Source organism: Labrus mixtus, chromosome 6, assembly GCF_963584025.1.
Source record: "Labrus mixtus chromosome 6, fLabMix1.1, whole genome shotgun sequence".
Taxonomy (NCBI): Eukaryota; Metazoa; Chordata; class Actinopteri; order Labriformes; family Labridae; genus Labrus; species Labrus mixtus.
In genome coordinates this window covers 8,208,766-8,234,486 of record NC_083617.1, presented here as the reverse complement: position 1 = coordinate 8,234,486, position 25,721 = coordinate 8,208,766, and the positions used below count along the sequence as shown (strand labels likewise).

The following is a 25,721-nucleotide window of genomic DNA, read 5'->3' as shown; positions in this document are numbered from 1 at the left end:
TCTCATTGCTCTCTCTGACTTCTCCTCCTGCAGTGTATAACAGACGCTCTGAGGGCAAGGGGTATAAACGTGTCCACCTCTCTGCCTGATGATGTGCTGGATTTTGTCAGGAGGCATCCTCTGATGTCCCAGCAGGTCCAGCCATCAGACAGACGTCCGCTTCTGTTCAGGAGGACCACAGACTACACACACATGGCCGTACAAATGGTCCAAGGCTTGGATGGACAAACATACCATGTGTTATACATGGGCACAGGTGTGTGGGAATCTATGCCGGATATTGATTGCGCAATCTGTCAAAGTGCATTTTGTGAAATATATTTCCCTTTATTCTGGAAACTTAATCAGAATACTGATACAAATCTGGTTAACTGTAAGATAAATATGAAGTTGAATCGTGTTTTTATTAAAATCTTCACCTTCTTGTTGTCGCTGTGATCATGCTAGCTGTCTCATTTACTGGTTGCACATATTTTAGACAAATTTCTTACTTTCTAGTCACATGGAGATTTACACATTTTGTATTTAAAAGGCTAAAATGCCAAGACAAGCCCATTATGCAGCGACAAACATGCAGCCGAGATTTATTTTGAAGGTTTACATCACAACATCATTTGTATGCTTTACGTTGCAGTATTGTCCTGTTAGTGTTCTCTGTTTAAACGTGTTCTCCTATGGTGAAACTTCTGTGCATCTTACTACCTCCACATTGTTCTGAGCCTTTTTTTTTTAAATTCTTGCATTAAAAACATTTATTTTTACACAAGAACAACACATCTTAGGTGTTGGAACTCACGATGTGTGCGATATGACTGCAATTACAAACGCAAATTAAGGCAACAAACTGGCTTCAGCGGTAGCATAGTGGTTAGGCCAAAGTTCACTAAGCGGGCGGCCGGGGTTAGAATCTGAACTGTGGCTCCTTTATTGCATGTCATTCACCACTCTCTCTCTCTCTCTCTCTCTCTCTCTCTCTCTCTCTATCTCTCTCTCTCTCTCTCTCTCTCTCTCCCTGATTTCTGACTGTATTCACTGTCCTATCTCTAAATAAAGGTATAAGCCCAAAAAACGTTCTAAAGAAACTTGGTTGTAAAAATGAGTAGCTAGAAAAATAACAGTCAGCATCTGTTTCATACACTTTAAAAAAAACGAATTTCCCCTCGCGGGATCAATAAAGTATAAATTCTTCTTCTTCTTCTTTAAAACACATTTCTTATCTTCTATGCAGAAAAGTTTTTCGGCTTTTGATATTAAAATGTCTTCAAATGACATATAGACCATGTGTTTATTAGCAGATATGCATCACAACCATATAACTATGCAAAGTGACATCCAAGTGTGGTTCTGCTGTTTGTTAAACGTTATAATGCATTTACCATCAACTATGAATTAATGTACAGTAGACTCATAAATAAGATAGAAGCTAGATAATGTATCCAGAAGTGGATTAAAAATAACATCAAGTCAACAAGAGTTATATTTTTAGGAAACTGGCCAACAGAAACACATTAGACTGAGCTTGCAGTGAGGCTCCTTTATGATCGAACGGTGCTTAAATTTAACTGTTCCTCCTCTGTGTTTGCATTACGCAGATGAGGGCTGGTTACATAAAGCTGTGGAAGTCGAGGGTCAGCTGCATATTATCGAGGAGCTTCAAGTCTTTGAGGAGCCGCAGCCTGTTAACAACCTGCAAATATCTGCAAAACAGGTAGTGTGTCTGACCATCACAAACACATTAAAGGAGAATTAACCATCCTCAAGTATTAAAAATCCTCTCCCTCTCTCTGTCCACAGATGAGTGTGTATGTGGGCTCTCCTTCAGGCGTGGTGCAGCTCCCTCTCTCTTATTGTGGCAGGTACACCTCCTGCTATGACTGCATCTTTGCCAGGGACCCAAACTGTGCCTGGAGCGGAGTCCAATGTGTGGACATCATGTCCCAGGCAGAAAGGTGGGTGCTGAAGGGTTAATTTGTGTGTGTGATTGGATCGGGTGTTTTAAGTGCTGCAGGTGCCCTTTTGTGTGTTTGATTTGAATAACCTGAAGTATCACCATGTCACAGTGTCGGCTCACAGAACTGTTACATAATCAACATGTTGGCAGAAACTTGATGCTAGCTGTGATAGTAAACATAGCGTGCAGCTGTGTACTTACAGTGTTCTGATTGATATGGACACAATCACTAACTCAGTAGAAGATGTTATGGAGGTAATTCATGTAGGAGGTATGAATGGCAGAAAAAAAGCCACAAAATACTGGAATAAATATACTCCAACAATACGGGGCATTTTTAAAGCAACAGCCAGTAAGTGATTATTCTTTGCATTAATGAGTTTATTGTTTTATTTTCTCTTTTCTAACAGATCCACTTTAATCCAGGATGTCCAGCACGGGAGGAAGGGATGCGAGAACACACAAGATGGTAAACAGGGGTCTCATCTTGTGCTGTATACTTGTTCTATTTGAAAAATGCAATGAATAATGAAAGGCAGGCAGAAAATAGAGATCGTAAGGAGGGAGTTGAAAGATGTATAGCCGTCATCAGACAGCATGAAGGACTCTTTGAAAGTTGATTATGCACACTGCGTTGGCAAAATCCTCTTCTCCCTTCTTTAATCACATTTTTGCCATCTCTGGAGAGGAATCTGTTTGATATTCAAGTCAGGATAATGTCTTCTCTCACTTCGCACTTTGAATCTGATAAAATATAGAAACTTCTGCCACGCTAAGTTGGTCTTATTCTATCCAAGGTAATACGTTGGCAGGAATTTAAATGATTCAGAGATTCTGCATTGTTAGCTAAGAGTAAGCTTTTATTATTAAGCAGACGTTAGCCAATTAACATGTAAAAAAATAAGACAGAAGCTAAAGGGCTGAGTTTTATTGTAATCTAATGTGAGATCATAGATTAGACTGGATAAAAGAAGTGGATGTGGTAGTGTAATGTTGGTTTGTGAGCCCCCTTTTGGAGCGTCAGATTTGGGAATTTAACTGTTGCCATCTTGATTTTTCTGAAGCCAGACATGACTCTATGTGGACAACATTGTGGAAACACATTGTTACGTTATGTCTCCGTCCTGGTTGACAGGTTGCCGTAAAAGCAATTTGTCAATCACAGGTAACCCCTCCCCCCCCCCCCCCCTCCGTCCAGCATACCCTGCTTTACCTTCAATGTTAAAAGTAAAGAGTATTACATCAGGATTTATTGAAGAAGACTTGAAACTAGCCATCGAGAAGAATAGAGTTATCAGGAAAATGTTATTTGAGTTAAACAAATCTACTAATTGGTTGGTCTGCCTTTGTCCCTGGTTACAAACAGACAGCTTTTCTTAACAACTTGAGTCATTCCCTGCAGGCCGTAAGAAAGAATGCAGCTTCAAGACATTTCTGCTTCACTTTTGAAACTTGAGGCAACATGTGTTATAAACAGTCTATGTAGAGATTCAATTCAATTCAAACAACTTTATTTAGACCTCTAGGGGCAAGTAGTTCACTGCAGCTTGTTCATTCAAGACAGAGGTGAGCACATGGACGTACAGACAACAATAAATTATTCACAGAATAATTAAAATATGAGATAAGATCTAAAAGGAATACTTACATTGAACTAAATGAAAAACAAATATATTGATGGAAAAGGATCAGTCGTAATTAAAGGCTCAAATGATCGGTTTCCTAGGAGCCCTTTCTCACTGTGTTATAATGTGTGTGTTACAGATGTCGCCCTTCGTAGTCGCTCTGTTCGTGTTGGTGATGACGTGCTGCTGCAGTGTGAGCTTAGCTCCAACCTGGCCACGCCCCTCTGGACTCTTGACGACAGCGAGCTGCAGGGCTACGGCCTCAACTCTGGCTTCAGGACCGGCACCGACGGCCTGCTGATCATTGAGGCTCGGCAGGACCAGAGCGGACTCTACACCTGCTACGCTGTGGAGAACAGCATCAAGGTTCCCATAGTAACCTACAATGTCACCATTCGCCTGGACCTGCCGCCTCCCCCTCCTGTCGAACCAATAGGAGACTCTTACAGTCTCTTCGGCACTATGCCAGCACCCACTGAGCATTACCCAACAGAGAGGCCCCTCCCTCCTTCTCCAGCTTCTCTCCTCCCGCACTCAGAGCTGCTGTCTCCCAGGAACATGGAGGCCATGTATCTGTCCCTCATCACAATCCTCGGAGCGCTTTGCGTGGTCCTCACCGTGGTCCTCGTCTACGTGGGTTTCTGCCTACGACTTGGCAACAGAGGAAAGTACTCATTACGCGCCGCAGCTGCTGCCTACCCCGTCCATAAGAGGCACAACAGGAACAGGAAACAGAGCCGAAACTCCGCCCACATGGAGCTGAAGACCATCTCAAGCCACTGCAACGGCAACAGGATTTGTAACGGAGTGTCTAAGCACCATAATGGCGACATTCAGGAGGGAGGCTTCCTTCAGATCGTGCCCGGTGAGGGTCACACATCAGCCAATAAAGGGCCCCCACCCCCAGCCCCCCCTCTACCACCAACTCCTCAACATCCCTCTCCAGAGTGCGAGTTCCCAAACGGGCTGTCAGCCACGCTGCCTAACGTCCTGCGGAGGATGAACGGCAACAGTTACGTATTGCTGAGGCAGAGCGACTCTGAAAACACGTCCCCACTCTGCTACTCCTTTGCTGAGGAGCTCAACAAGATTTTAGAGAAGAGAAAACACACTCAGCTGCTTCCAAGGCCAGATGAGAGCTCTGTATAGAGTGATGTAGCTCCCCCTGTGGTGGGAGGACTGTTGTTGTACCTGGTGCTGAAGTGCTCCGCATATGGCTTTTTTTTGTTGTGCGGACCAAAGCCACCTCAGAGTCTTCTCTACATTCTTTTCTTTGGATTTTTTTCAATGATAGTACATTCCAGCCTTTGAAACTTTGAGCTGTTTGTCATCTGTAATTATCAACTACTAACAAGGTTGAAGTAAAAATTCCAGCGAGGGATCAAGAATGAAGTGGAAAGAGTAATCTACCTCACCTGAATACTGCCCCGCTGACATGTGCAGTCAGTCTGATCCCACAGCTCTGATCAACAAAGCACAAAGCGGGACTCACGGACTCTGACAAAGAGCAGAGCCCCGCAGGAATATAAATACATGTCAAGACTTCAGCTGTGAGGCGGCCATATTTGGCTCGATTTCAAGTGGAGGGCAGCTAGCCAAAGTTTGTTTGCACTGACAAGTGCACAGATGGCCTATGCATTTTTAAACCATGACATTCACACATTATAAATATTGAGGGAAATGGAGGTGGTGACCGAGGGAATTTGGTTGGCGATGATTTTCGAACGGACTCAACCAAAATAATAAACACTAACTCATGACAGCACGTAACACTTTACACCAGCCTTCATTAACAAACGGTGAGCTAATCATTATTGAAGTATTTAACATCACCTGGAGTGAGTGGGAGTATTATTCAATTGTTTTCAATTAATCATGTCATCAGTTCTAATGTGGTTAAAAAATCAATAACCTTTGACTGCATATGTTAACAGTTTGTAAGTAATTACATTATATACAGGTAAACATAATACAATGCAAACTAAATGGTTAAAAACACCTTAAAAAGGTTGTTTCAAGTCATCAAATCTGTTAACAAATGGCCATTAAATGCATATTACTTAAGCATTATGTGGATCCATATTTTACATAAAATATCAATTTATATTAAATTGCACCAGGCAAATACAAATAATGTTATTAGTTGAAGAAATATTAAATAGTGATTATTTCACCAGTTGGTAAAAGGCGACATGAAGGATATGACAGTATTATTGCTTTAAATGCACTTTAAATAACTGTTTTAAAGCGCTTTGGGAAAGTGAATGGATGCTTGTAAGGACCTTGACTCAAGAAGCAGCAGGCTGGTGGAGCTTTTATACCGTCTGTCTCAGTGTGAAGAGCTGCATGTGTGTCTGCTGGACTTTGATTGACACAAGTGGATTAGACGGAAACATTGACTGTGTCCACTGAGCCCCCAACCACCGCTGACTGAGTTACATCCTGCAGGAGATAACAACAGAATGAAGGACTGTGAGAAGAAACGAGAGAGCCAAAATCATCCCAGGTAAATCTTTTTTTTTTTTCTTTTTTTTTACGCTAACAACACATCTCCTATGCAGGCGCTTTGCCAAACAAGCACTTAAAAAAATGAATTACCGAATAAGTGCATTTGGCACTGCAGGAATGTTTTAAAGACCTGACACTTACAGAACAGAGAGTGCAAAATGTTATCTTGCAGTATAATTGATTTGAATCCATCTGCATGCCAACAGCTCGTTATGGTGACTGTGTGGTTGTATTTTAATTTGTTGAACGAGGTTAAGTTCAGAGATGAAAAATGAAAAGTTCTGCTGTGGTCTGATTCACAGATAAACACTCGAAAAGCATGTTTAATTCATAAGAGAGCATGAAGAACATTATAACGTAAACTAAGTGCTTCTTCTTTTTTTTAATCCAGCTAACTTTTAGGCTCTCAACACTCACTTTTCTTTGCAGTTTAAACTTCACAAAACTTTACAGAAAACTTTAGCTCTTCAATATCTTTCTGTTTATTTTCTTTCTGTGTCTCCTCTCGCTGCCTCTCACTGTTGTTCTCCTGTCAAAGGGCAGTGTTAATTAAACGCCCATCTTATGACATGACTGACCTTATTGCAGAAGGCAAGAGAGACAGACAGAATGAGTTAGAGATCTCCTCAGAGATTTAGAGCATAAAGCACTCTCAAGCTCCCAATTATTTTCCCATAACCTCGGGCTCAGGCTGGGGTTTAGTATTTTTTCACTGCATGTCACAATAGAAGCTGTCAAGTACACATCATATGCTTATATGTATGCACATATACAGCTGAGCAGTGCATACCTCTACAATACATAGGCGATCCTGTTGCACTGTTGCATAATGCATTAAGGCACATTTTAATGAATCTAACAAGCCTGCAGTGTCAGGGTGTGAGACGCTCTTCGTGCTGCTGTGGGTTTGCGAAGCACAAACACTTGAAGAGCTAAGCTTTGCAGTCATTGCAATGATCAAAGACATGAAAGGAGAAGGACGGAGCTGCACGCTTTGCACATTAATAGCATTCAGTGACCTCCTTGGACCTCGTTTCAAAGCACAACACAAGGTGAACACATCAGCAGGGATTTTATTCATTAAGTTTTCATGTCATATTCCTGTAACAGCTCCTCAAATCACTGTTGCAGTATGTAAATACAATGAGCTGCTCTTGCAAGGCTGTAATGTGAAGATACTGCTAACAATTAACGTGGGCGTGACTGTTGTTTTCTCTGCTTTTTGTTCATAGGTCTGATGTGCAAGGGTCAGTTTGAATTCTTCTGAATTTCTTTCCCGGGGACACCAACTCTAAACCAGCATCAGATGGCAGGACCGGCCGCAAAGATGTTCTTTTAATGAGCAGTGAAATGAGATTCGCCATCATTAGCGGACATCTGAGTCACAAGAGAATAAAAGGCTGGAGAAAAAGGGCTACTGCATGAAAGTCTCTGCACCTACAGCTTTGCTCACGCACAACTGGAATGAAAATTCTCGGCTGCAGTGACTCACCGAGGAACGCTTATCCCTCAGACAGCCGATCTTTGTGTGCTCAGAGCGATCGCCGCGATGCAAACTCTGACCTTTCTGTCACACCTGCTGCATGAAATATTTTTCAACAGTTTTTTTCAGCTCTTGAAGTCAAGGATAACTCATGTTGATTTTAATGAAAAGTGCCAAGGTTGATGTTAAAAATGTGCTTCGTGAGCCCTTTTTTTATTGCAAAAAAAATGAAGGAAAATGGTTTTTAAATGAGGCTTATTTATTTTGTCATTTTGTAACTTGTGTTTTTGAAGTTATTGTCAATGTTGTTTTTCAGTGCCACTTGTAAAAAAAAAAACCTTCCTGGTGCACAAGTCGCCTGTGTTGCACAAAAACGTGATTAATAGGAGCACGGTAGCCAAAAGCATGCAGAGGCTGAACCAGCACAACATTATTATATTTATAACCGCCTTATAGGAGGACAAAAATACTTCAATTAACCTTTCTACTATAACCCATTTATTAGACATCATTCGGCTTTTCTGTCACTTTAATGTCGTCCACTTTTAGCTTGATTTCTATTTGCATGTTTCACCCACTTTGTGCACAAAGCAAATCTTTGACTAGACTAACACGCAGACTAACAGGGCAGTGGGGTCCTTCACATTTCAAAGAGTTCAAATAAAACTTTGTACTTAAACCTCTTTCTCTCCTCATCATTGCTTATGTGTGGTTACACTCTGCTTCTTCAATCAATCAATCAATCAATTTTTATTTGTATAGCGTCAACTCATAACAAGTGTTATCTCGAGACACTTTACAAGAAGCAGGTAAAATACCTTACTCATTGCTATGTTACAAAAAGCAGGTAAAGGACCTTACTTATTGCTATGTTACAAAGATCCGGCCTCTTATGTTGGTCAAAGATGAAAATGGTAGGCTAATCTAAGAAGAGGCGTAGCAACTTTTGAATATTAACAAAATATTGTTAAACATTAATACGAATTGTTACTAGAATCAAGCAGGATTTTTTTTTTGGGCTGTTAAAAGCATGGCACAGAGTGTTACGGAAAAATGTAGCTGGGAGGTTGATGTCCTGGCAGGGCTGTATCAGATCAAACTGGAGTGTGTTAGACTACTGTTGTTGGCATAAAACCCCCTCACACAGACATCACGTGTCCTGTGTTCTGCAGGTGAAAATGCGACCTCAGTTTGTGCACCTTTCATAAAAGAGCCTTCATCCTTTATCCAAAGCCTTCTGAATTGCTCTGCTAGAAATGCCACAGTCAATAGATAGAACAGATTTTTCCATCATCCATTTAACCTTTTCTCATGTTCCCGGGTTCAAGGGAAACACCCAGCTTTCACACAGTAACTGCTGTTATGATATATAACCGGCAGCACGACAAAACAGCCATAAATAGGACAGCCGTGTTCCGCACACGCAGACAAACACAGCCACAGGGCGACTTGTTAAAGCGCCAGGTACCTGCAGTGCATGCAGCTTGACACGTTATTAACAACCTGTCACGCTTGGCGTCTAATTTACGTAAGGCTTCTTCAGTGTAATCAGGGTCAGCATGAAGAGCTTCTGCCATCTGAGTGGTATATTAACATCGCGTTCCCTTTAAATGTAGATCAAATAAAATGCTGCTTCTGTGAGTAGATGTGTGCTGATTGCTTAGCCGCCGGATCGAGCGAGAAGCCTCACCATTTTTTTTCTTAAATGAAATGATGAATATTGTGAAAGTGCAGGATGACAGGAAGTGTTAAGGTCTCAATGCACACACACAGAAGAGATGGATCTTCGCAGGCAGGGTTTTTAACAATAGGGTCAAGACCTTCACAACCTGATAGATCAAGAGATAAATACTGATGGGGAAGCAGAAAAAGAGCTCTGGTAAATAACTTATTTTTTTTTTAAACATTTTTAATCTAGTAATAGCTTCTTTTCATGACTTTTCTAATGGCTATGTATGTAATGTTCAGAAGAGTCCACCACTTCAAGCCAGATAGAAAAAGTGCAGTAATGGATCAACATGTTTCCCTGATAATGAATCATACAGACAGACTCTCATGCTCCCCTGCCTCTTCCTTTAGCACTGAAATAAGGTTCACCTTTTTTGGTCTTTTCTTTGAAATGTGTCAACATCATTTACTTTATATAAATATGGACAGCGCATCTCCACCTCCTTCTGCTGTACAAAAGCTGAAGCAAGAATAGCCGCTGCAATTCGCCCTGACATGATGGTGCCGGTGGTGTCATTTGGAACACAGACGTGTGCAGAAAGGTTCTGGCTGGTGGAGCCGCAGAATCAACGTCGAGCCTCTCCCGCTAACCAAAGCGTGCGTTGAACCTGGTAATGAAACAGCAAAGACCCCGCAGGTTGATGCAGTCCACAGCGGAGCAGATTCTAGTGTCAGTATGAAGCAGACACTCACAGTTATGAAAAGTCTACTGACTCTGGTGTCAGGGGAGGTTACGTTTCCTCTTGCCTTTCCTTCTATACTCTGCTATTTGTTGAAGGGGTCACAAACTAATATGGTAAGAGAGCACAGCTGGATGAGCTACTAGAGCTGCTAGTGACAAGCTTTACCAAATAAATTAAGGTTTTAGGATTGACTGCAATTGATGCCTTTATTGTCACTGCTATGTACAAATACAACCGCTGTGCATCTTTAGAACAAGAAAGTAAGATAAACATTTGTATGGATTAAAATTCACCAGATGGGATACATGTCTTCCTGTGCGGTCAAACTTTTGGTAAAAACTCCTCTAAACGTATTTGGTTCAGTTCAAGTCAACACTTTATTTGCATCATACTTGCATGCAGCGCAATCATAAGCATAACGAATACTTTACATTTCTGCAATTTAAATCTCTGTTGTACGTTAATATTATCTTTGTAGAGTTGTGTTGTTGTTTAGAAACACTCCCAGCCAATGATCTGCTTGTGTTCTTTGTAAAAACCCTCCACCTCACAGACATAACCTGTCAGGCAACTTAATCACAGATTAAAACATCTGTTCTATTCCTGGACTTTATTTACAGCTCAGAGAAAAATGATTTCCACAGATCTTTTTTTTTTTTTCCCTTTTTGTGTGTGAATCCAAGTAGTAGATAAATATCATCCCAGGAAAGACAGATGAAAGGGCTTTCAGTGACAGACGATAATAAAAAATAGATTTTTTTTTTTTGTTGCTTGCAGACATCAATCACATATCAAGGTAACCTTCAGTGAGACGGGGTAGAGAAGAGAAGGGAGGTGTAGGACTCATATCTGTGTGGTTGATGGGTCCCACTCCTCTTGTTCTTCCTTTGTTCCTGCCGTCTCTATTATCTCCGCTCCGCTTTGTCTCGTTTCTTCATTCCTCTGGATGCACAGTTAGACGTGCGCAGAGAGACGCTTGTGGGAGGGTTTGGCTAAAACCCCAATAATGAAATGACACAACCGTAAAGCATGTGCATCCCCGTACATATTGGTTCACGGTTTGAGAAGTCAACAAAATGTCATCGAAGAAATCAGAAAGTCAGTGTGACTCATGGAGACTGTGGAGAGGACAAATAGCTTTGACATGACTTTCTACCCATTGTTGAGCAACACTGTCTGCTTTGTAAAGAATACAAAACAACAAAGACATGAGAAAAGAATCATCTTATTTCAAAGGTTTGAGGTCTAAAGGTTAATTTATACCCTTTTGCTTTCCTCCATCTACCCCCCCCCCCCCCCCCCCCCAAACCTCGGTGGAGCCTGGATCTTTGCTCTTGAAAAAGATTTGGTATTAAAGTTCTGACAGTCAGGATGAATTAAGAGGATCTGGTGCCTTAAGTAAAGTACGACTAATGCTGCTAGGACATGCATGACACAAAGTCATCTTTCTATAAGTCCTCAACTGGGGGTCTTGCATCCCAAAATAAATGGATGGAAAAGAAAAAGCAAATGTTTCACCCAATCAGAAGTAGATTTTAAAGAGAACACTTACTTCTGTGTGTATAGTTCATTGTATAGCTAAGATTATCACACAAAAACAGACGCATAATGTTTGTCACTGTCTCCCCTCTGAGACTCTTTTGTGGATGTCACCATTATGTCTGTCAATTGAAGTGACAAAAGGGAAGTGTGTCACTCTGCACTTTTCTTCCCCCCAAACAAACAGATACTGTTGCTGGTTCCCGCCTCCTCCCGGACCGGTTTGACACCAGAGAAAGAGCAGCCACGCGTCTAAGCCGTCACACACCACACACGCACACACACACACACACACACACACACACACACACACACACACTCCCAAATCAATCAGCCCTTTTATCTGCTTCCTCCACTCGACTCGACCGCATCACTGTCTGTCTGTCACAGGAAGACACATGCCAGTCAGACTCACACAGTGCTGGCATCTGAAGATAACCTGATAAACTTGCGGGATATTTTGAGAGAAAAATCCACAAAAAGCTGTGTCAATTATTCAGAGATCAAACTACTTTTTCAAGCCTATTGATTATATTTCTTCAAAGCCTGGCTGAATATAACACTCTAGGTTTTTGCTGTTTTGTTGTTGCCCAAACAGGAGCCAGTTTTTCTCTCATATTTTTCCCTTTTTGCAGCCAACAAAATCAATATGAAGGCAGCAAAAATGCATTACAAGATGCCCTGTGGTTTTTTTTTGTTTGTTTGTGCGCAGCAGGAGTGGAGGAAGTAACATGAGAGGGGAAATAAATGTTGTAGCCACAAGAGAGGGCAGAGACACACCCATAGTGACTGTATCCAGGTGACACATCACCTGAGTGATCAACACAGTCACACACACACATGCCTGAGTGTCACAAGTGTGTCTGAGATGAAACTTTCACTCGTGGTAGATGTTTTGATAGAAGTTCAGTTTCTGTTTCACTTGAAACTTTGAGAGTTACAACACAAAAACTGGCCATTGAACATTTCCTATTTCTCATGACATGACAAAAAAAAAGAAAAAAGATTTGGACAAACAGAGACTGCTGCTGCTCAGGTGTTGTTTAACTCTAGATGTTAAGGAGATTCATAGACATCTGTAAACACAAATAGCATGCTGAAGCAGACACGGGAACGCCAAACTTTGACTTTTGGACTTTAGAAATGTTGACAGTGTGCAAACATCCTCCGGCCAGTGCGGCGGACGTTTCCTGCTTCTCTTTGATGTTTGAAACTGGACGGAAAGAACAGAGCCTCAGGAACCTGCGCTGCAAGTTTTGGTTGAATGTTTGTTGTGTGTATCAGTAATTAGTGTGTGTTTTTTTTATGATTGTGAGTGTGTTTTCGTGTAGGCCTGTGTGTGTTGCCCAAGGCTATGCATTGGCTTCCTCGTTTGACTCTGGATCTCATCCTGATTCGTTCATTCCTACACCTGTGGCGCCACCTAGTGATTTTCCATTTTCAGTTACTATCAAATGTAATTCTGCTGTTCACCATTAGAGGTCAACATCAGTCTGCTTATTGGAAACTACAGGCCTACATACAACATCTCCCAGTGTGAACTCTAAAAATCACCAGCAAATATACTGGCTTTTTAGATGAATCCTCTTTTTTTTCTTCTTTTTTTTTTATCCACCTGCCCTTCCATATTTAATCGTATTTCCCTGTTGGTAGGACACAGGGATGTTCTTGTCTGAGATCAAACAGCTGTGGAGATAATCTGAGGGAGACACAACAAGCAGAGGTGAAAGTAATCTAATTGTGTTTCATAGTAAGTGTGTATTTGTATTAACAGTGTGTTTATGTAGTCCAGATTCCAGTAAAGCTTTCACTGTCTGTCTGTCTGGACGACATCTGGCCTGAAGAAGCGGGATTACTTCTCTGTGTGTGTGTTAGATGCTGAGTAGCAACAAAACAGGTCAAATGTAAGTCAGTCAGTGACTCACAAGAGATGAGCTGATTTCCTTTGACTCTCTTGTTTTACTTTCCTACAAGTCCATCTGGTGAAACCAGTCTGCAGGTCTGAAAAGTGAGTCGCACACTAACCTTGGCACAGAAAACCTGGCCTCGATCCTTCACGTCTGCAGGAATCCAACCTGATGAATGTGAAACAATGCGGCTGAACTCCTGCCAGCTGCGAAAGCCCAAAACCGAGCGTGACTCCTGACCTGCCTGTGCTAGAGAGAACTCATCCAACTTTAAAAACCACATTTACATGAATCTTTTACTGAATGAAAACTTTAAATCTCTAAAACTTTTCCCTGCATGCATTGCACATGAAGTTTTGTATTTGGGTTTAGTAGCCAGCTAATAAGGTTAAAACAAGTAATGCCTCCATAATAACTATAAAGTACCGCCTCAAGATTTTATGCTTGTTACTACAACTAACTTATAACTGAGACTATAAGAGACAGTTTGATGAAAATATTACAAAAATGGAAAGACAATTATTGACGTCATTAGGAGAAGAATAACTCTTTATTTACTCTATTTATTTAAGTAAGGAGTGAGGAGTTTTTAGCTGGTTATGAAACAGACTGAATTCATTACTGATGCCTCTCTACGAGCTACAGAAGCAAAAGATACCATCAACATAAAGATTGATCGTTTCTATTTTCAAAAAGGTTTATGTCCAAATTTACTGAGGTGGGTAAATGTCAGGTGAGCTGAGATACATCACACTTGCGAAATAGATTTCTATGATCTATTTCTGCATCTCCCTCCATCCCACTTTTCCAACCCCAACACAGTTTTGGCAGACAGCTGTTCAGCATGCGTCTGATTCTGCTCGAGGTTTCTCTATCAATAAACCAAGCATTAACCTCGGGCGTTGAAAAATGAAGACGTGATGTGGATGTGCAAAAAAACTGCAGTTCCTCCAGTGTCCACTTGAGGCTGGCTGAAAAAGCCCCTGAAGTCACACACACACACACATTCTAAAATGTCCATTTTTATGTACTGTACATGTTTACAGCCTGGTACAAAAAAAAAGAATTTCGTCAGATAGATAGAATAGCTTATTTCTTTATCTGTACTCAGTGTCCAGAGTGTGATTTTTTTTTAAAACTCATCAGTTTGAATGGTATTAAGGTTAAGGGTTCATAATAAGCACGGTGTGGCTGATCAGACTGATGGGCGGGCTCCGCCTCTTTGCCTGTTACAATGGTCGACTAAAAGTTAGTTTGAGACCAACATGGGGACTGCCATCGAGCGGCTTCAGAAGTGGGCTCCAGAAACCAGTGGGTGACATCACTGAGACTATGTCCATGTTTTATACAGCTTATGACACGTACCAAAAGTTCCTCAAAGAAGCTTAAAAAAAATTGCAATAACAGCAACAAAAATGTTGATAACAAGCATAAAAATTTAACTCTCAAGTACCCAAAAAAAAATCTGGGTTTTGCACTGAGCAGGTGTGTTAATTGATTATGAATCAAAGTTTTTATCTAAAACATGAGACTGTTTTTTTACTTCTTTCAAAAGTTAGATAATAATATTAAATCATGCCATCTGTCTACAAAATCCCATTCAGTGTTGACTAAGAAAAGTTTGGCTAAAACACATATTTTACTGGGAGAAGCTGAGACAGAGTTACACAGAAATACATTCGCTGTAAAGTTTACCTTCGTTTGCAGAATTTCACGACCACACGGCCCTCAGCAGTCCCACCTCGCTAACTGGAGGAGAAGTTAGATTGGTGGCTGGTTAACTGACCGGAAAGCTCCCTTGTTGAACAGCACGTTCCCGCCATGCATAAATTCAATCTCGCAAGCAGAATATCAAATCTCTTTCAAATTGGTGTAAGCGTGGGGCAAACGACTACGACAAGACACACACACCGTACCCACCGTACACACACACACACACACATTGAATCTGTCATGGGGTCCCAGCTCTTGTTTCACTGAGTGTGAAACACAATCAACGGCAGGAAGGAAAGGCAATTTCAGGCTTCAGCGACGAGAACACTTGTCTGTATTTCAGTGTCATTCTTGTTTAGGGTGGATGGAGAAGTCAGACGTTGTGTGTATGTTTGTGTGTGTGTGTGTGTCTCATTTCTGCTGACTGATACCACTTCGCAGCTCCTTCCATCATTTTGTTCCCCCATTTATTGGAAGCACATGTTGCTGGTGCCGTCTGAACCTCAATAAACTGTTACATTTTTCCATAAGAAAAATCTTTGCTGCTGCTGTCGCTCACTTGCTACTATTGCATAACAACGAGAAACCCTGAAAGTCTGAGTGTACCTTCTTCTGGAACATATACATTGTATAAAAGTGTTTCATTTCATGGGGTCCCCGGTAGCCTAGCCGTTATTTTTGCACGCCCCAGAGGCTATAGTCCTCCACTTAAGTTGCATTTCTTTATCTTTTAGCAGACAATATTAAATCCCAACATCTTTAATTTTTTTAATTTACCAAAGGGGTGCCTGGCAGGAAAGGTCTGGAACCCCTGCTCTAGCTAAACTTTTAAAACCTGAAAGCTGTGCTTTGTATACTGTTTATAATATTTCTGAAACTGCCAAACTTGAAAATGAACCAACTTTAAGACCATAGACACAAGATTTTCAGTTCAAATACCTCTCACTGCTATGAATAAGTTCAGCTTTAGTTTTGGACGTTGATTGGATATCAAAATGATGATATTACTTATGTGAAAAGATTTAAACTCCCTGATAAAGGATACAGAAAAATCAAAAGTCATGACTTTTCTGGGTTCACTTGTTCTGCCGCAGAAGATCAAAAGCCTGGAAGGAAGTAACAATTAGTCAAAGACACACAGTTTTTTAGTCTGTGTACATCAGTTTAAAGGGACAGTGTTGAGGATACAGAGAGTCAGAGTCAAGTGACGACATTGTTATGTAACATCACACAGAATACAAACAGAAGGGAGCAGATGACATGAACAGAGATGTCATTTTTAATAATCTTGTTTGCACGTACTGAGAGCTTTACAGAAACATAATGCGCAGGTGTGTAAGACTTAAAGTTGTGCGTGATTGTGTGAAACTGTGTGTGAAGGGTAGAGATAGTGGGATGATAGGGTTAGTGTTAGTTTTAGGATTTGGTTTATAGTTAGTAGATTTAATGAGTGTGTTATGTGTGTGTGTGTGTGTGTGTGTGTGTGTGTGTGTGTGTATTTAACTGAGTTACAGGATCCAGTTCCAATCCCGGATTAAAGCTCCTCTTCTCTGTGTTTATCTCCCAGCGGACAATCTGAGAAGCAACAGACGGGTTTGACCCAGTTAGACACACACACATACACACACACACACACACACACACACACACACACACACACACACACACACACACACACACACACACACACACACACTGCAAAAGCTCACCAAAAACTGCAGCAGAGTATAATGAGGAAATGTGTGTGTGGTGATTGATTAACAGAAACAACAGTAGCAGGTGGCGAGTCAGCAGGGAGCTATTAATGACTTTAAAATGAGACTCTGTGAGTCCACTTGTTACCTTCACCTCCGGCTCAGTGACGTGTGTTCCTTTTAGATCTGCATTGCAGCAGCTTCGCTATAATCATCATCAATACCTGCATGATGCAGTTACTGATCCGACTAATGAGAACATCTTCCTTTACTTTGAGATGCATCTCTTTTTACGAGGAGGCAAAGACCTACCAACTTTAATCACCTCTATCTGTGAGGAGGTCTTACACTGGCTGATTTATAGGAGTGATTCAGGAGAAATATTTTTAAAAAAGCAGAGCTGCTTCACATGCAAAAAAAAAAATCTGAATCATCCTCCAAAGTTTAATTACTGACATATGAATCTGTTTGTTTCTTCTGTTTGTGTTGTTTGTGCTTGAAGTGAAGGACATGAAGTATTAAAGGTTGAGATTCTTGTTTTTACAGCACCACAGAGCCCTTTATTCCTCCCCTCTGCTTCCTTCCAGATCATGGCATGATGTAAGTTTTAATGTTGTTGTAGTTATGAGCCCAGGGGCCACCCAGGGGCCTCGGTAACATCATGAGTATGATCTTTTTACACTCCCAGACGCTTCCCTCTGCCTCTCTATAAGTGACATATGAAGTGTTCTATGAGCATGAAATGATGTCGTCGTCCAGAGAGGCCTCTTGGAGCCTTCTAGTCGTGGGTAAACCGGAGTGAAAGAATCACAAGGTTCAGTGGAGGACATGGGAGGAGCATGAGAAGCATGTTTCTAGCAAATTCTCCTCCTTTACACGTGAGAAATAACAAGGAACACTCATGAGTGTGAGAGGGGAGACATTTTTCACAAAGAGCAGAGTTCAAGCGGCTGGATCCCAATTAGATGATCTCTTTTTGAATTATTGAACAAGTGCTGTTTGATTGAGGTTTATTGACCTCTAATCTTCTCCAGATTTCCTTCAACAGGAGAAAAAAAACGAGGACAGAAAGAATAAAACCTCCCCTCATTTCTTTCCAATCCTTGTTTCTGCACCCAAAACCGCACATGCTAATCTCTTATGTAATAATGTTCCACACAAACACACACATACAAAAGCACACACACACACGTTTGAATTATTTCTTAGGCCCCCACTGCAATAACACTCCAATATTTTTATAGCCTTCTGCTATCAAACAGAGCAGCCGTGACTGACCCTGGGCCGGGGGAGGAATAACTGCAGCCTTGCTGTCGCTGCTCGCCGTTATCCAACTCCTCCGGGAAGAGCTCTGTTTTTTTTTTTCTGCTCTCTGACGGTAAAACAAGAAGCTCTTTAGAGCACAGTGTGGACATAAACACACAAAAAATGGACTCGGAGGGACTGGAAGAAAAAAAGAGAGGTTCAGGATGAAGAGGACAGATGAAGATGGATTTTTAGAGACTCTAAAAACAGATGCTCCCGAGACTTGCCCCGTCGCCCCACATTAGTTCAGTGTACCTGCTTTTCTCTCCTCCACTGTCATCATCCTCTCTCTCTTTTTTCTCTCTCTACTTCTCACATGTACCACCTCATGTAAAAGGGATCACACAGTCCTTCCTCATCTCTCTGATGCGATTTTCTTTACAACCTAAAAACTGCCTATCCCGTTGTCCTGTGTGTTGAACCCCGATGAAGACAATAGTCTACCAGTAAAATGCGTTATTGTGTAACAACTCAATCTAACCTCAAACACCAGCTTACAACATGAGCCAGGTGGAGAGTCAGGTTCATCTGAGGGCCAGGAGCAAAGAAATAAAAAAGGATGACACTGGCTGGATGTGGGATGAAGTCCTGATGCTTTTATGACGACAGTTTTAAAAACACTTTTTTCACATTGTGTGACAGATTTAAATGTTAAGATTTAAAGCATACATATTAAACTGATTGTTTTTTTTTCCTCTTCTGGAAGGGTGCCTACGTTTGTTTTCATATAAAGATGTTAACCCTGTTTCTAAATGCATGCGCTAAACTCACAGTAAGACACAATGGAAGGAGTGTAATTACATGGTGTGTATATGATGTATGGGTGTGGTAACAGTGTGTAAACATTCTGACCAAACAAAGATGGGACTAGAATCGAAGTAATGTATATTTAAATCAGTCTGTGGTTAACAGTCAGTGTGCAAGAGTTACAATTTTAGACAAGGGAGCACTTCTGTTGCTTTACACTTTACGTTTGGATCATTATCCCGTTTTTTTAATTAATCACAAAGTGTGTAGTGTATGTCGTGGGTATGATCATGACACATCCTAAAGGGATGATGATCTCATGCTCTTCATCTAGATTTAAAAAAAAAATATATATATTTGTGTAAGCGAAAACAATCCCTTGTCTTTCATTAGGTAAAAGGCTGGGAACAGTATATGAGAAGCATTTTGAGCCTGAGCCATATGAAGAACTATCAGACTCCTGTCATTACAACACACACTCACACTCACACACACACACATAAACACTCTCTGCACAGCCTTTTACTGTGACAAACAAGGCAGGCGTGCAGGACGTGCAAGACTCATGCTGAGTTCAAGGACTCTGCGACGACATCATTTATGGCCCCTGTTGCATTTGGAGTGAGGAGGCGTTTTAGAAATGTCTCTGCGTGTGTTTACACACATCTGCCGAGTGTCTGGAGAAAGTCACGCTGTTTGCATCACCTCTGCCAAACCAAACATTTCCACAGCGGCCAGTTTGAAATAAAAAACCCCTCATTCTGGTGTCCACACAGCGGCTGCATCTGTCTGTGTGTGTGGTGGATTTATGGATCATTTCTCAAGTTTTGTTGCAGATGTTGTTCACCTTCATTTTGTATGAGGGAGTACTGAGGCACATGTTACACTCAAACACCTTTCTGAGGATTCTATGTTTCTTGATCCTCACTCACCTGTAAGCATGAAGATTATTTATAGGCTGTGGTGTCCTGCAGCCACGTCCTTGACCTGTTTTGATATTAGAAACATGCTGGTAGGTGGAGCAATAAGTCACCCACCATCAACATGTCACTGTCCAACCTTCAGCAGCAGCACTGTGACGTGCACAGGCACACATCATTTGACTGCAATGCAGTCACATAAACACACAGGAAGATGTACAGTGACAATAGTCCAAAATGATAAACCTGCAAGTTGATTATGTTTAACAAACTCTTAAAAAAGTGTCTTAAACAGCTGTGGTCTGCTGCGTGGTGCTGGAGTGTTTGAATCATGTGCCCAAACAAACCCCCAAAACGCTGCCGGGCGGGCGTCCCCGCTGCCGGTGCTTCACGTTCCGGGCTACCTGGTTGATCCTGCCAGTAGCATCTGCTTGTCTCAAAGATTAAGCCATGCAAGTCTAAGTACACACGGTGTGTGAGTGAAACTGCGAATGGCTCATTAAATCAGCTCACAAAAACAAACAATATTACTTAGAAAAAAAGGTTCTGTACTATTTACTTGGGAAATGCTCATCACTCAATTTACCACTTATTCACTTTTAATTCAGAACATTGAGACCAACACTTGTAGTAATTCAAGTACAAGAAACTGTAAGCTAACGTATGATAAAGTTGTCCCATGCACTATTGGACTTCTAACGGTAAGAACCAACAAATCAAATCAAGCTGCAACAGTCAATGTCATCATCATTCCCTTATAGAAGTCATTACGTAAAAAATGAAATATGATTTATTTTAAAATACATAATATAGGTACAAATAAAATCCAAACCACTCTCTCTAAATGTTAAAGTTACATTATTATTCCATAAATAGTTTTCATCTTATTCAGATTACTGTGAGGAGGGGGGACTTAAGGGGGATTCAGCCTTTTCAGGGGGAGCCAAAGACCCTGCCAGCTCCCTCGTCCCGGCACTGTCGGTCTGAAGACAAACACATTTGGTCATGATTCAGGCATTTAAAGGTCACTAAACTCTGATGGTCACTGAAGCACAAAATGTTATTATTCATGTAGTGCTGATGGCGAAGAACAGACAGTTATTATTAGGGTTGCAGAATGTAACGGAACAAGCGCTTGGCTGAACGTTACATAACTTTCGTTTTTTTGCCCCCTTGTATTCTCATTCATCATTTCTCCAAACGAGCCATAGTCTCATCATTAACCTGCAGGGGAAGACCGATTTCCTGCAGTCAGATCTACACAACATGACAGCGTGCTGCCTGCAGCCTTTGCCTGACCAAAAATAACCATCTGCACTGAGTTCTCTGGGACACGTGCAGCATAATTCATTGCCACTTACTACTAACTACAAACACAGACACACACACATGCATGCTCTAATCTGGGTCACTTACTATGAGAGTGCTAAACAGTTTTAATCCACAACCACATAAAATAAATAAGCTGAACTAAAACTATTGTCCAAGTATGATCGGGTTTCATCAGCTGGCATGTTTGCATTGGATTGCTCATGATAGAATAATCAAAAGGCAAGAATTACAAGGATTATGTGTCAGTAGTTTTTATGTATTTCTTTAAATACTGCAGCATGTGAGATGTAAATGCAGCAAGTAAACGTCGAGTCGAGTGTGTCTCTGCTTGTGCAATTGGTGTCTGCATTTAAAAATGATGTCAAATGAATTCTACTCAACCACCTACTTTCTCATGTCACAAACAGAAATTAAACCAGAAACCCCAAAGCACCCATCCACGGGCTCATGTTCTGCTTGCCCAAATATGTCTGTTGAAGCTCCTTTCTGGTTTCTATGACATTTACTCACTGATTTTTTTTTTTTTTTTTTTTTTTGCTTGCATATCAATAATGCAGGATTATAATTGCTTTCCTTTGAAGTGGCTGTTTAAATAATCCAAGGAGGATTGCTCCTCTTGGCATCCCATTTTCGGCTCAGAGAATGAAATAAGCCGCTGCAAAAAAAAAAAAAAAAAAAAAAAAAAGAACCTGAATCTTGAGGTTGAGGATGAGAAGATGTGCGAGCTACTGGAGGTAGTTAGCTTTAATCTGTCGGCCTGGAAATCTGCTTAGCTCCATTAAGCACTAACAGTGTGTTCACATCACAAGAAGGGGCAGAAGAAGGATGTCGGGGCAGTATGTAAAAGTAAAACCTCATTGATGTTCGGTATTTGGTGCCCCCTGAGAGATTAGCACGAGGCCATCAATTACTTTTTGGTTAATTAAGGCTTCTGTTGACGGGGATATTACATTTTCATGATTTTCAAACTTCAATAAGAAATGCAAATATAAAAAGCAACCCCTGTTTTAGTCTTCTGGCCGACAACAGACTTTCTACTTTAATTTTGGGACTGCCGTATTTATCTGCTATCAGAGTACATTGTACTGTAGCTGCACTGCTGAAATGTCATCTTAAGGTCACTTCATTTATGTCTAGCCAACCAGAAAAAAATACCACAGAACAACAAAACAGATCTAGAAATACAAGCTACATCCCTTATCATGTTTTGTTTTTTTAATGTAGGGTGTAAGATTGGACTTCTTAGACGAGGAAAGCTACTTTGGGGCCATTCTTACAGGATGGTTTTAAGATGGATTGCACATGTTTTCAAGAATACAATGTAAGCTCTAAAATATTCATATGTGAGCAAACGCTGAGTTAAGAACAAGGCTTGGTTTTCTGTGTCCATAACTTGCACATTAAAACCAGACTACAAGGTAGTTTTCATCGTGCAAAACTTGATTTAAACTTCAGATCCCCTTTATGCTACCGCTCTGTACAACAAGATGAGAACACACAATTCATGCATAAATTCATACATTTAGAAAGCACAAAACATTTACATAACCCTCTTCTGAAGAGCAGCGAGTTTTCTAATTATACATTGATGAGGACAAAAAAGTCTGATCTTCAATGTTCTCAGAGCATTTTGTGAGTTCCTTCTGTCGTCCCTGTGCATGTTACGGTCGCACTACTGCGTTTTATGAGTGCTAATGATATCTTTCCTTTATGCGGGGGTTTTGGTTAGGTCAGGGTTCAGTTACAGTGCACGGCATGGATGAGCATATGCGACTGTAATTAAAATGTATGAAAGTGCATCAGGACGGGGAATAAAAGGGAGATCAAAGTGGTGGCTGTTGACTGAATAAATCATCTTTGTGGATATTCTTGGCATGATCCTAACAAGCACGTGCAGAATAGTGGTATTAAAAAATCATCTCAAGTGGTTGAAGCAAGTTTGCATTGTATATCACAGCTACAGCAGCAGAATATGCATCAGATATAGACTGAGGAATCATATTATTTTACATGAACAAACTTGACAGCAAAGGGATGAGAAGCACTGAACAGACAGCAGTATCATAACAAAGATGTCCCAATTCTTCTTCTCTTCCCAGCCTCGCTCATTCTGCTCGCAGACAAAGAATTCAATATTGGATGAGCTTTCAGGCTCAGACCAGAGCCGGGATCTGAGGTGTTTCATGCTACACTGCACTCTCCGTACTTGACCATTATGGAAATATGTAAATAAACCTCCACAGAGTGCTGCAGCTCCGGTATTGGAGAGCTCTAATTGGGAACATGACAGAGATGCCTTGTAGTATCTGCTCGATTTCTAAAGGGGCGAAACAAAGATAATGGCGTCATTCAAAATCCATCCTGGTTCATCCTGCATGCACTTTGAGCGTCATTGTTTATTGAACAGCTTAAATTCATCAGGATGGCAAACGAGACATAAACAATTCATGACTCATTAGACACAAAGCTTGGACAAGTAAGCGGCGCTTCATGTAGGAACAGAAGAGATACATTTTCTCAAGTTGTTGTGAATAATTTTAGAAGCGCCGCCGCGAGCCCTTTGATATTTCTGAGTCATGTTGAGGCTGAAGGTCGAGCTCTGGTCAGGTATCTGGCGGTGGATGAGGACCCTGAGGGGACAGAGCATGTGTGAGTCATATGATCCAGGCGTTCGGCCTTCACACAGACAGCCTTGGACAGACCAAAGCAGATTGGAAACAAAGGCTCGCAGTGTGTTATTCCTGCCGAGGCGTGAGCGTGAGGAAATCTCCATTAATCTGTTTCATCTTGTTCTATGAAGCTGTTACACCAAACACAGGGTGAGATGTGTCACTTTATTTGTTCCTCAGAATCCCCCCTCTGGGAGCCCCATGCCCGTTCTCACGGTATCAGAGCTGCTGTGGAGGCATATGTGTGCTTGACTATCGCAGCATGTATAGAGGAACACAGACTGTATGCTGTGTTAAAGCTGCAAATGGAAGAGAGGCAAACACAGTATTTGAACCAAAAGTGACTCCAACAAAAGCCATGTTGTTACATTACAGCTTCTTTTTGAATGTCTGATTAAACTAACATCTCAGGCTATGACCACAATCATAAGTCAGCTCTCTGAGGCTAACATTTGGACACATTGGTTGTTTGAGCAGAATGCTAACACCAAAGTGCTAACTTGCTTAATGCTTTGCTAGTTTATGAGAGACATGTGAGTGACAGGCGAGTGGCAGGACGCAGCACTGTATCTGCAATGTTGAGAAGAGTGCCTAAATGTCCAAGTGACAGCATTGTTCACATGTTAGCCAGCTCAGCTGAGTAGCTTCTGTGTGAATATCCCTTGCTGTCCCTTTTAGCTTGCTGCACGTGAGATGCATAAATGAGCAAATTATATGACAAACCTTACTTACTCTGTTCTGATAAAAATAAGCAGCATAAACAGATGAACGAGCCTCCTGTTCATTATTCTACACAGAATGCGTACGTTGGCTACAGTTAGCTCTAAAAACTGCTCTGAAGGCTCATTGTTTTGAATGTTTTGGAAAAAATGTAAAGGTCAATAGTCAAAGAAACACAAAAACTATGCAATCCATCATCTGGGGAACATGAATGTTTATACAAAAGTTGCCAAACACTTCACTTGAATCCAAAAATATAATTTCCAGGGAAGAAAAAACGCCAGAAGCTCAAATTAGGGGACGCTGGATAGCCAAGTGGTTATATTGCACACCCAATGTCTGAAGGCCATATAGTCCTCGATGCAGCGGCCGTGGGTTTCTGCATGTTGTTGGATTGACTTCTCCAGAGTCAAACCAGCTATGACTTGCTAAAAACAAACCATTTAAGCAAAAACACGAGGAAAAGTCTGCAGGACTTTTCATCCTCTCCTTAGGTATTGTGAAATAAACAGTCTTTGCCTTATGCAAACCTCATGGACTGCCAAGGGCAAGGACTTCTTTTAGAATACACACTTGAGCAAGCAGAGATTAAGTCAGACACACAAAGCAATACACACAGACACACAAACACACTCTCTTTTTTTTCTCAGAAGACAATAAACTTAAAGGATTTGTGATGCTGGGAAAAATAAGTCATTCTCTACCCACAAACATTGAAGCCCAGAAACTGTTTAAATGTAATCCTCTGCAGTTGTGCCCACCGCGGCCTAATGAAGGAGACTCCAATGGGAACTCACTGGGGATAAGCAGAGACTGCAGCACATTTGCACGTTTCATTTCAGCTGGAAATCATATTAGCGTCGCGGGCAGCAGAAGCCTGAAGTTGAAATGAACCATGGAGGCAATTTAAAGGAGAAAAGGGATTGAGAAAAAGAAGAACTGTGGTTGAGAATTGGTAGGGTGGAGGCTGAATATGTCAGAGATGGAGCTCATATACAGCAGCTGAAACGAGAGGAGATGAAGATTAGAGAAGGGAAAAGGAAGCAGAGGTGGAAGACAATCTAAAGGGAGAAATGAGCAGGAGAAGAAACAGGGAGCAGGAGATGGAGGAGGCGGAGAGGTGGGGTTTATATACTTGGCCTTGGTGCAAGAAATAAATTGGTATGTTGTAGGCAGAAGAGGGGAGGTCAGGTGGAG

General features: G+C 41.3%; 1 protein-coding gene across 1 annotated transcript in view; it reads left to right on the top strand.

Annotated features, from left to right (window-relative positions):
* Window positions 1-8,246, top strand: part of LOC132975338 (semaphorin-4G-like) — a 29,975-nt gene extending 21,729 nt beyond the window's left edge. Inside the window, exons 11-16 of the mRNA XM_061039819.1 lie at window positions 34-256; window positions 1,593-1,708; window positions 1,795-1,949; window positions 2,362-2,420; window positions 3,716-6,082; window positions 7,317-8,246. Coding sequence (XP_060895802.1) covers window positions 34-256; window positions 1,593-1,708; window positions 1,795-1,949; window positions 2,362-2,420; window positions 3,716-4,725 — 1,563 coding nt within the window. The 3' untranslated portion in view covers window positions 4,726-6,082; window positions 7,317-8,246. The remainder of the gene's footprint in view (window positions 1-33; window positions 257-1,592; window positions 1,709-1,794; window positions 1,950-2,361; window positions 2,421-3,715; window positions 6,083-7,316) is intronic.
* Window positions 8,247-25,721: the final 17,475 nt, after the last annotated feature.